The sequence below is a fragment of the Stegastes partitus genome, unplaced genomic scaffold (assembly GCF_000690725.1).
Source record: "Stegastes partitus isolate 25-593 unplaced genomic scaffold, Stegastes_partitus-1.0.2 Scaffold123, whole genome shotgun sequence".
In the NCBI taxonomy this organism is placed as follows: Eukaryota; Metazoa; Chordata; class Actinopteri; family Pomacentridae; genus Stegastes; species Stegastes partitus.
In genome coordinates, this window is record NW_007577854.1 from 758,255 (window position 1) to 770,078 (window position 11,824).

The 11,824-nt window shown below is 40.0% G+C and overlaps 1 protein-coding gene across 10 annotated transcripts in view; it reads left to right on the forward strand.

The window, feature by feature from the left end:
* The window catches only part of LOC103354871 (calcium/calmodulin-dependent protein kinase type II delta 2 chain), a 44,366-nt gene that overhangs the window by 26,837 nt on the left and 5,705 nt on the right, over positions 1-11,824 (forward strand). The window contains exons 10-20 of one of the 10 annotated variants that reach the window (XM_008278441.1): positions 641-763; positions 1,039-1,122; positions 1,389-1,431; positions 2,556-2,596; positions 4,074-4,133; positions 5,780-5,824; positions 6,201-6,249; positions 7,378-7,398; positions 7,796-7,871; positions 7,987-8,081; positions 9,041-9,269. In XM_008278441.1, coding sequence (XP_008276663.1) covers positions 641-763; positions 1,039-1,122; positions 1,389-1,431; positions 2,556-2,596; positions 4,074-4,133; positions 5,780-5,824; positions 6,201-6,249; positions 7,378-7,398; positions 7,796-7,871; positions 7,987-8,081; positions 9,041-9,269 — 866 coding nt within the window. Of the gene's footprint in view, positions 1-640; positions 764-1,038; positions 1,123-1,388; positions 1,432-2,555; positions 2,597-4,073; positions 4,134-5,779; positions 5,825-6,200; positions 6,250-7,377; positions 7,399-7,795; positions 7,872-7,986; positions 8,082-9,040; positions 9,274-11,824 lie in introns of those variants that run through there. The other 9 variants (XM_008278442.1, XM_008278443.1, XM_008278446.1 and 6 more) reach the window with 9 other exon arrangements.

An 11,824-nucleotide genomic window follows, 5' to 3' on the forward strand; every position in this document is an offset into this window, starting at 1 on the left:
CCACCCAACCGGTCGAGGCAGATGGCCGTCCCTCCCTGAGCCTGGTTCTGTCGGAGGTTTTTTTTCCCCTGCGGGGGTTTTCGGTTCCTTCCAACTGTTGCAGACTGCTTGCGGACTGCTGAAGCTTATAGGGAATCCAAATGTTTTGGATTGTTGGGTGTTTCTGCCTTTGTTAAGCGCCATGAGATGACTTGTTGTCGTAAATATGCGCTATACAAATAAAATTGAATTGAATTGATTTGAATTTTTTAAAAAACCATTATTTCTAAAAGGTAGTAAAAACAATCATTCTAATCACAACCTCAAATCTTAAGGTTATCATACATTACCTGGACTTTTGTTCTTGCTTTACTAATTTCCTCCACTGGGTGTATCACTTCAGGAAAAATTATGTTCAAATAAAATGCTGTACTCCTAATGACACACATACCACCTTGAGTACTCAGATTAATTTTAATTTCGGTTCCCTCCGTCCTTGGAAGAACATTGTTTTATTCATTTTCTGCCTGTTCACTTATGTTTTATTTCATGTTCCTCCTCTCCTTTACCTTGCTAGTAAAAAAGTATGCAAGATACTTTTTATTTTTAACTTCCCTGCTAGCTTTGTCTGTGTGATGAGTGTTTGACACACTCTTGACAGTTTCCATCCCCAGAGTGGGACACTGTAACTCCTGAGGCCAAAGATCTGATCAACAAGATGTTAACCATCAACCCCAGTAAACGCATTACTGCCGCAGAGGCCCTCAAACACCCCTGGATCTGCGTATGTGGCACACACACACACACACACACACACACACACACAAACACACAGATGCAGAAATACATCCACAGATTCAGATACAGAAATACAGACCCATGTATCGATAACAGTAAAATATCACAGGTAACAGATTACATAAATGCTACATTACCTAACTTCCATGAAGACACATAACTCTACAGTTTCTTTGCCCACACAGACACATCTATACGTTCCTCCCACCCATTGTTTCCATTCCCTCCTAATCCTCAAATCCTCTCATCTTCCTCCTGCAGCAACGGTCCACTGTAGCTTCCATGATGCACAGGCAGGAGACTGTGGAGTGCCTGAAGAAATTCAATGCAAGGAGGAAACTCAAGGTGAGACTTCTGGCAATCCTTCATGTTTCTATTTATATTGAACAATCCATCCAGCCATCTCTCTTTCTCCTCCTCTCTGCCTACTTCACTCAAGACTTCTCCGACTAACTTAGAAGTGATGACTTGTTCTCTAAAGCCTACAAGTTGCCCTTTTACTGTGCTCCTCCTTTCTTGCTGCAAACTAATAATCAGTCTTCCGTTGTATCTCTTCCTTCCTTTCGTCCATCATCATTTCCTCCTTCTTTCCTTCTTTTCTGTCACTGCAGGGAGCAATACTGACCACTTTGCTGGTCACGAGAAACTTCTCAGGTATGTCATTCTCAGCTTGGTGACCTAGACTTGGTTTCCGGAACACATGTTGTAAACTAGGAATATTTAGAGCCTTTAATACTAAAGGTAGTTTGTTGAGGTGCTCTACGAGAAATGCATTTCCTTGTATTGAGGCACTACAAAGTATAAAAACAGTGCAGAAACTCTCACTTTAGAAAAAAATAATTAAAGTTATTTTGGAACACATTCAATCTGTTTCTATATGAAACAAAGATGCCATTGGTAAACAGTCGCCTCCCTTTATCTCTCTAGGTGTTGTTCTACCACTCTGTCTCTATTTTTGCACTTTGTCATACTTTTTGCATGTATTTCCTTTGACCTATCTCTAATTTCTCTGACTCTTAGTAGCCCACTTCTTCTCATCCTTGTACAGTGCAGTGCATTAGTACTTTTGTGTCTCTTTATTATTCATCATTTTCTTTCTTTTTCAATTTTCTTTCCTTTTTTTGGTTTGGATTGTGGTATCCATTTGAGGTAAGATTTTTGGAATGACAGGGAAATATGTGGGACTGGGCCCAACTGATAAGTTGTGATATTTAGGCCTTCCTGTTCTTCTATTAGCCAATCACGTATGCATGGAGATGAGACATTTGGTATTTGAAAGAGCAATTTTAAGCTTCATGCCTGCAAAAGTGCCAATATACGATCAGAATAAGATTTTGATAAGGATACAGCATGATTTTTGAAATGCAATTTACAGTTTGGATTCTTTGTACTGTTAAAAAATAAATGACGAGAAGAGTAGTGGGAGCATATGTATGCGTGCTAGCGGTTAAGTGCATGTGTGCAAATGCCAATTTAAGAATGGAGATGGGTAGATTATCCTTTTCATCACCTGCTATATATACACTCAATTAACCATCCACCCTTCAGCCCCACACATGTGAATCAGTATGTAGTATGATAGCACAACTTGCATAAATGATGGTATTATTCTGAACATCTGCTGCATTGCATTATGGACCTTGCAGTTGGGTTTTGCACCTGGAGTTTGAAGATAAGCACAGTTGATTGATATGCTTGCTGCATGTTAGTGTAGCCTCAGGCACAGGACTGTGTTTGTGGACTCTCATGCTGAAAGTCTCTTTTCTTTGCTTCTACAGCAGCCAAGAGTTTGCTCAACAAGAAACCAGACGGTGTTAAGGTGAGCTGCTTTGCACAATGATGAACATGCTTTGTTTTTTTGCATTATGTTGTTGGAACGTTCGATGTCCGAGGAGCCCTATTGATTATTATTATGCATTGTGCACTTAACAACATCATCATTCAGGGACAGTCATTCCAAGATGTGGGAAATGGTTATTATTTTCTTAGCTTGATGTCATAGTTGTTTTTGTGGCACAGCAGACCTCATTGATTATTTCTGTTATATTTCTGGTTTCATCACCCTTTTTTTTCTTCAATTACTGGTCTCTTTAGTTTCTCTTCCTGTCTGTATTTCCTCAATTTACCATGTCTCATATTTTCCATAATCATTTAATCTTTACTGTAGAGGCCCTGTTGTGCTCTATCCGAATTTCTTTGTATGTTTGAGGCCCAATCTGAAATCCAACACCTGACACAGAGGTGCATGTGTGAATGTGTGCTCACATTGTTAAGAGTTTTAGTGTGGATGACTAATTCTGGGTGCCTGTTTTTCCTACATGGGAGTGTTGATTTGAAATTGGACCCCTGCATACATTGTTTTGAATCTGTGTCACTGTGTTTGGGTCTCACTCAGGCCTACAAAATATCACGCTACAAGATCAATTCTAGGGAGTTTGTCCCTCACCATGTGAGCCCATCTGATGAAAATGTTGAAATGAAATAAGAAAAGGCAGTTTTCATGAACAGAATAGTTAAAAAACAGAAGAAGGCACATGTTGTGTAAAATTGGCTGTATAGTTGGTTTTGCGATGGTTGAGAATAAAAACACTGAATATACAAGTTAACAGTGCAGATTTTCCCTGATTCCATGTTAAATAAATAATTTTTTGGTAAGTTTCTTTACTACATACCTGGTGCAATAATTTAGTAAAAATGACAGACCTTTTCATCCTTCAGTAAATATGTAGACTAACTCATACATGCTGGGAAACTTTTGCACGGACTGTTTTGATGGATAAGGAAAATAATTTTGGAAATGTTGGAGAAGAGCCTATATCTTAATTGGGAAGCTACTGATGATATTTTGCTGTCTTATCTGACAGGGAGGGTGGTCAAAAATAAATTGAAACTGCTCCTAATCGCTATGTCATTACGCCCTCTGTTATCTTCTTCCAAATATAGCCGCTTGGAATTCAATCAAAATTGTCTACCTTTGAAAAAGTTTGGGTTTTAGCAACATAGTTTCTCTCCAAATACCTTCAGCAAAGCTCACTTTGATTGACGTGTTCTGGCGCTTTCCTCCATTGGACCTTCCTTTTATCTAACAAAGTATATGTTACATATTGCATAGCGTGCTTTGTAAGATGCACACATTCCAAAATTTGGTCTCTGTGTGTAATAGTAACATCAGATCTTTGGGATGCATGAGTTGGGATGATCCCTTTGGAACTTATGGTAGCCAGAGAGAGAGAGGAAGTGTGAATGTGTGTGTTTGAAAAGTGTGTGTCATGTCCCCTCTACACTGCCCCCTGCAGGTCAACAACAAAGCCAACACAGTGACCAGTCCTAAAGACACTGGCCCTGCCCCTGCACTGGTATACACACACAGTCTCATCCACACCCACACCTTCATTCACCAAACATCGACGCCTTCCTCCCTCACATCCCACTGTGGAGGAGGTACAGGTTCACCCTTCCACAGGGTCAGATCATTTTCTGTTTGATCTCAGCCTTGCTTGACAAGATTTAAATTCTTAAATGGGTGTGTAAGGATATTGAAAAAAATCAAGGGTAGTAATATGAAGTGAAAGAGGCATCTGGGCTATCCCTGAATGAAATAGCGTGTAAAAGCTTTTGTGACTGCGCAGCATGTCCCAGCTCAAGATAGTTTGGATACAGCTTAAGATGTTTATAATTCCGATGGATGCCTTCATTCATTCATCTGAATTAGTGCAGTATGCATGGGGTATACATTTATATATAAAGAGCTTGGCTAGTTTGGATTTGCTGGATTCGTGCGATGTTAATGTCGGGCTGAAACAATAAGCCTTTACACACATGTTTGGATTGGGCTTTGAGTAGTGTGGTTCGAAATCTGTGGTTAGGGCAACCTCTACCTCTACCTCTTTGTTCCCTTGTATTCTTCAAGAATCCCCTCCTCACTCTCCTTCCTCTTTACACACTTTTACCATGCATGAATTTCTTACATGTCGTTTAATGTACTTTATCAGTTTTGCATATAAGCCTAGACAAGAATCCGCACAGGCGTTATTTAAGATTTGTTGCTGACATAGTTTGTCTGTGCATGGCCTGTGAGGGGTGTGAGGATACTGGCTCCTTGGCCGTCACTCATTTGCTTGTGCATGGTGTCTGCTGACTGGCTGCCGACGTCAGGCCACATGACTGCTGCTCTGCATGATGTCAAAGACTTTCCGTCCCCCCCATTTGCTGTCAAGTCGATTACGCATGAACACAGGCACATGACATCTGTCTCTTTCTCTCCCTCTTTATCTCTATCCTCCTTTCTCTCTCCATCATCATGCACGCACACACACACACACACACACACACACACACACACACACACACACACACACACACACACACACGTATACACACACATGCGCGAGGCTGCTGATGTTATAATCTAGTGTAATCTGGGTGAGTGATTAGAAGGACTGAGCATGTCATCAAGATCGATTCCACAAAAGCTCAGACATCTGATTACTGAGGCAGGGCAGTGGTGAGGGCCGATGAGAGAAAAGCAGACAGAAAAAAAGACAACAATACCATGCTGGAGGAGAGATTAAAGCACAAAGAATGAAAAACAAGTGAGCACAGGCAATTGAAAAAGGCTTTATTTATTTATTATTACAGCTACATTGTAATAGATAGATAGATAGATAGATAGATAGATAGATAGATAGATAGATAGATAGATAGATAGATAGATAGATAGACAGACAGACAGACAGACAGACAGACAGACAGACAGACAGACAGACAGACAGACAGATAGATAGATAGACAGACAGACAGACAGACAGACAGACAGATAGATAGATAGATAGATAGATAGCAAGAAATGACATTAATATAAGTGGTTAAACCATCTTCTTTACCTTCAAATTTTGAAAATACACAAGAGAACATCTCCTTTAACAGTGTCTGTGCCATCACACCTTTTCTGGCGTTCTTTGTTATTTGTTCCCACAAGTTCTCCATCATTTGTTCTCCTTAGGAACCACAGACAACTGTGATTCACAACCCCGTGGATGGAAACAAGGTATAATAAGGCAATCACACTTTTTTTTTATTGATAGTTGTACTTGATTTACTGGAAGCCTTGTCACTGTCTTTACTGTGTATCGTTATATAAGCAACTGTTACTATATGAGGCTCTTGGGGCATCCTGGTGGCTTCAGGGTTTTAAGTCCAACCAATGACCTTGTTGCATGTCATTCCTCCTCTCCCTCCTCTTACTTCCTCTCAGCTATATTGCAGTTTAAAAATAAAGGCAAAACTGCTGCTAAATGTGACTTTGCGAGAGCGTTTGACATTTAAAATGTTCTATTTTGCCCCTCATTGGTATTACAAATTGCAGTACATCATCATGCATGCGTGTGTTACATATACAGAATCTGTATGTCATTCTCTGCCAGGAGTCCATTGAGAGCGCCAACACCACCATCGAGGATGAAGACGTAAAAGGTAGAGAAAACCTGTGTTTTCATCTGTGTTTTGTGCTTACAGTTCTCACCTTACACCAAATGGTTACAACAGCCAACCCTCATCATTTCCGATCAGACTGATCACTCTTGTATTTTTTTTTTCTTCATTCTGTTTTGCTGTGCAGTTAATAGCAGGTTAACTACCGCAGCTCCCCTTTGGTTGTCAGTTCCTCTTGTAAAATGCAGCCCACCCTGTTCTTTTTCTGTCTTACCCTCGACTGCATCATCCCTCTCCCATTTTACTATTAATACTGAAATTGCTAAACGCTACTTTTTTATGCATGCCTTTTTTTTAACGTTTTCACTATAATTAAATGTTTCCCCTTTCTACTCCCCCCCCCTTTCTTGTACTTTGTTGAAAATATAATTTTTTCTCCTCCATAATTCCTATCCTGCCATATATGCTTATCTTTGTTACACAATTGACACCCAATCACACACCCATCCATTCAACCTCTGTCAGCCCTTCGTCTGGGCAGCTTAGTGAGCGGTATCTTAAGTTCTAAGAGCCGTTCCTCACAGATGTCTGACTCAAGACAGACTCCCACCTCCTCATTTCAGAGTAAGTCCCTCCGCAATGGGGGAAGATGCCCTGTTTTGTTTGCCTCATGTTACCCAGCCATCACTGTAGGATAGTGATCTCTCTGTGTGAAGTGTCTCAAATCCTGTGTTCCTGATGTTCAGATCTTTTCCTTTGGCTTCGACAACTGGGTGTTTGATGTAGTCTATGGTTTGACATAATTGCTCCTTCTACTGCGCTGACTGTCCCTTTTCTAGTGGAATGAAACCTTTGTTTATGCCCCTCAAATGTTTGCTTCTTCCACTCGATTTATTCCTCTGTATTTATAGAAGATGCTTTCCCGCATATTTGTGTTTTGTAAATACAGATGTTCCCGTTTCCTCGATTTTCCCATTTGTTCTGACTTACCCAAACACTGTCTCTTACAGTAAAATGCTGACTCATACACTCATTTGTACATGCACTCAGTATTATATTTTATGTCTGTGAAGGAAATGGAGGTCAAGGACTAATTCACAAACAGTATTTCATTATTATTTCACATGTCTGTTGTTGCACAATTTAAGTAATTTTTTTAATATCCCCCAGCCTGCACCAATAACAATAAAGGTAACTGTCAATATTACTTAGTTGAAACTGCTTTTGTAGCAAATACTTGCATCTGAGCATTGGTTTGTCTTTGTTCATTTTGAGCTTTGTTGGGTGAAAGAAATCGTGTCATCCTGCATTTTCCTGCCTGATATCACTATTAGTCATGGGAGGCTTTCTTCTGGTTTTGTTACTCAGACATGAATTATATCAAAAACTTTGTGAAATACTTTATTGAGCGCCTTCCATTTCTAATAACTCTGAAATCCTGCAAATTCGTAGACTAGAACCCATCTGAAGCTGATTTGATGTCAGATTTTCTTTACCTGCACTCAGATCAACATTTGCCTGAAAAAAAAGTACCAACGCAATTTTTACATCAGTTCAGTTGATGATGTTCTGTGATCTTGTGTTGTAGCCCGCAAACAGGAAATTATTAAAGTCACTGAGCAGTTGATTGAGTCTATCAACAATGGAGACTTTGAGGCCTATGCGTAAGTGTCTTTCTCCCTAGGTTTGTACAACAACATGTAACTGGCAGTAAGGATTTCCTTACTCCCTTTGCTGATTTTACCGTTTTTTGTTTGTTTGTTTTTATTTGTGTAACAGGAAGATTTGTGATCCTGGTCTGACTTCCTTTGAGCCTGAAGCTCTGGGCAACTTGGTGGAAGGACATGACTTCCATCGCTTTTACTTTGAGAATGGTAAGTTCAAGACTGTTAATTAGGACATTATGGTAATTGCTGACTGTCAGTGTCATTAAAACACCCTATATTAAAATACACAATCTGCACATTTTAGAACAAAACTGGTACATTTCTAATTAGAGCAACATTTTCAACGTGTTGAGTGAGAATTTGTCACAATAAAAAACTGATTGCTCATGCCACTGTTATCTAGAGCTGTTAAAATCTGTATCAGCTGTCGGTCTCATGCTGCTCCAAAAGGTGCAACAAGAGCCAGTTGGCCCTGCACCCAAAGTAAACACTGAAGAGGATACCAGGAAGAATAAAGTGTTGTGTATTGTGCACATCATTTTGTCTAGGTTTTTCCAGCTGCTCTGAAGATTTTAAACAAAAAGACTTGTTATAAACATGCTTGCTTACATTTGCATGATGGAATGAATAATCTAATACATAAATTTTTTGATACACGAAGGTCCCAACTCACAATACAAAGGGAATTTGCCAATGTTGTTAAGAATATAATAAGGGTATTAGTAAATGTGGGCTGGAATGTTTGTTCCATATCAATATTTATTCTGATCAGTTGGTGTTTGCTGCTACACTACAAGGGCATTGAATAACCTTGGAGCAAAAAATCACTAATGAATAATGACTGCTATAAATGGCAGAATGTTCTCAGTCTGGGTAAAAATAGTTCAGTTAAACCAGATATGTCCCAGAAACCTCAATCACTTGGCAAGCCTGTGCTTGTCCACCTTCCAACATCAACATATGGAGACTGCAGCTCCTCTGTTTTCATATCAATTTGTATTCCAAGAAAGAACCAGTGTTTTGTTTTTCAACATCTGTATTATTGTATTAGATTAACATAACAAGCGATAATTCTTACCCAACCCAGTGTAGGAGGTAAGAAAAAATTATCCACAATATTTATCCAGTGTGTGACATTCGCTGTCTGTCATCTGTCTCATTTGCAGCACTGTCCAAAGGGAACAAGCCGGTGCACACCATCCTCCTGAACCCACACGTGCACCTTATTGGGGAGAACGCGGCGTGTATTGCCTATATACGGCTGACCCAGTACATGGATGGCAGCGGCATGCCTCGCACCATGCAGTCTGAGGAGACCCGTGTGTGGCACCGCCGCGATGGGAAGTGGCAGAACATTCACTTCCATCGCTCTGGCTCGCCCAGCATCCCATCCCAGTAAGAGACAATGAGAAACACACAGCAGAAACCTTGATTCATTCAGGGTGTAGTCGGCACACTCCCATGTGTCTCATTCCTCAGTTTGTACATCCACGTCGCCTCTTCTCCCGCGTCTTAGTCCCGTCCACCAGAGATGTGAGCAGAGGAGAAGAGAAAGAGGGGAGTCGAGGGAACGGGCATTTAATGCAACAACCTTTCCTTAGAGCTGTTGGTGTAAAGCAATGTCAATTAAATATGATGTGTGGCACAGCTGCATCATCTGTTCATTGCAGCCTACCACTGTATTTTATGATATCTGTCAGACAAGCAGAAGAATGTATATTTATTTACGGTTCAGTTTACAATGGGGCAGAATGTGACAAGAATGTACAGATGCCATTTTTTCAGTTAGGACACACGTGTTAAAGTAAAGTACAAAAGAGAGAGTACATGATAGATAGATAGATAGATACATAGATAGATAGATAGATAGATAGATAGATAGATAGATAGATAGATAGATAGATAGATAGATAGATAGATACATAGATAGATAGATAGATAGATAGATAGATAGATAGATAGATAGATAGATAGATAGATAGATAGATAGATAGATAGATAGATATGCTGGTTTTTACAAAAAAATGTGCAAATTGTTGGAATTTACAATAAAATAGAATAATGTAGAGCATTGGAAAAGTAGAAAAAAGTACAGTGTACACATATCATGATGGAATGATGTATATTCTAAACACATATTTGTCAGTCTATGATTTACATATTCCAGCTGTGCGTCATGCCTCTTTTATACTTTCGCAAAAATGACACAGCAATTGTACACAGCTGCTCCCACAAACCTCCTTTCTCCTCAGGATGCATTTTAGGAATTAAGATACCCTTCAAGGTGGCATGCCAAGATTGATTTCCAGGTCACAGGCAGGAGGACGGAGGACAGAGGAGGCTCAAAATAGTTAAATGAGATGAGCCTAAGGTGTCATCACTGTTGGGTGTGGTTACAGATGCAACAGAGTACATTTCTGGATGACGGCATTCAGCAGAGGGCACACGTGCCATGTGCCGCTAGCCACAGAGCTTAATTCAGTTAATAATTATCATTAACTATTTAAAATGTGCAAATGAATTAGTTTTAATTTTTTAGGCACACTGTTTCACTGTTTTGAGAAATAAGGTATTATATTAAGATTTATATATGATATTCCAGTTTTTCTCATTCACTTTGGTACATTTCTCGAATCATCCTCAACATTTCCAAAACAGTAAGTGCATCTCTCAAAACAATTCCTACGAATAGCAAAACACCACAGATTACCTGCAAAAGGCAGTTACTTGCTCAGAATCCTTAGTTCATCTCTAAAAAGTAAATATGTGTCAATGACCATGTCAGTGACATCAGAATGACAAGTCCTTGTGTCAATGTGTGCAGACACAGAAGACAGTCAAATTGTTTCATCATGTTGTCAATATAACAGTCTAGTCTGGAGGGATGTTCTGATGTAAACTATGGCTAAAGTTTTGATGACAATTATTGTAAATTGTGAGTTACACCTTAGTGTATGTGGGAGACTGACTGCAAGAGACTGGACAAGATTCACATTTAGGCTTTTACTGTTTGTCCTGTAATTTGTTGACAGACCATGTCATTGCGGTACAGAAAGTGTCCTATTCAGATGCAGGCATCCATGGCAGCCAGAAGGGTCATCTGTGTATGTGGCTGGCGATCATGTACTTTTCATCTCCATGCTGAGAAAAATTCCTCAATGGTGTTCAGGAATGGGGAGTAGGGTGACTGGAACTCCATCAGCATCCTGTTGTGGGTCACAAACCATTGCCTGATGATGTTGGAGTGATAGAAACTGACATTGTCCCAAACTGTCACATACTTTGGCAAGTCATCTCCAATCTGAGCCCTCTCTTGTTCAGGGATGAGATCCCTGTAGAGAGTGTCTAAAAAGGTGACAAGACGCTCTGTATCGTATGGCCCAAGTAGAATACTGTAATATCGCATGAAGCATTACTGAAAGTATACAGTATTACAGGACAGTGCCTCTTGTTAGATTACATTCCTGTTCTGTCAACGAAAAGTCTGAAAGATTGAGGACACAGTTGTTCTTCCAACATTTGGCTGCACCCTTCTACCAGCCTCGGCCACTGTAGGCCCATGATTGAGAACATGGTCTCCAAGTGTGGCTCTTATTTCATCAGGAACGTACATATGTCCTCGGCCTCTTCTGCCTCTTCCTCTGTTTTGCCTCCCAACTCCTCCGCCATGCAGCCTCATTCCTCTTCTTCTTCTCTCTGGCTGTTGACTCCGTCCAGTTCCTTGTCCTTCCATTGTCAGACATTGTAACATTGTGTTGTGCTCCGGCTATATAGTTGCCATTTGATGGTTCATAAGATGCACCTTTGAGCTATTTCAGAAAACTGGTTGGTCGTTGGCTGATCTATGTAGTGCCACACACATTTCCCTTCATTAGAGAAAGTGAAGATTCATCTGGGAGCAATTTACCAATTCAGGACAGATTTAGAAAAAAAGTCTAATGGAAATGTAT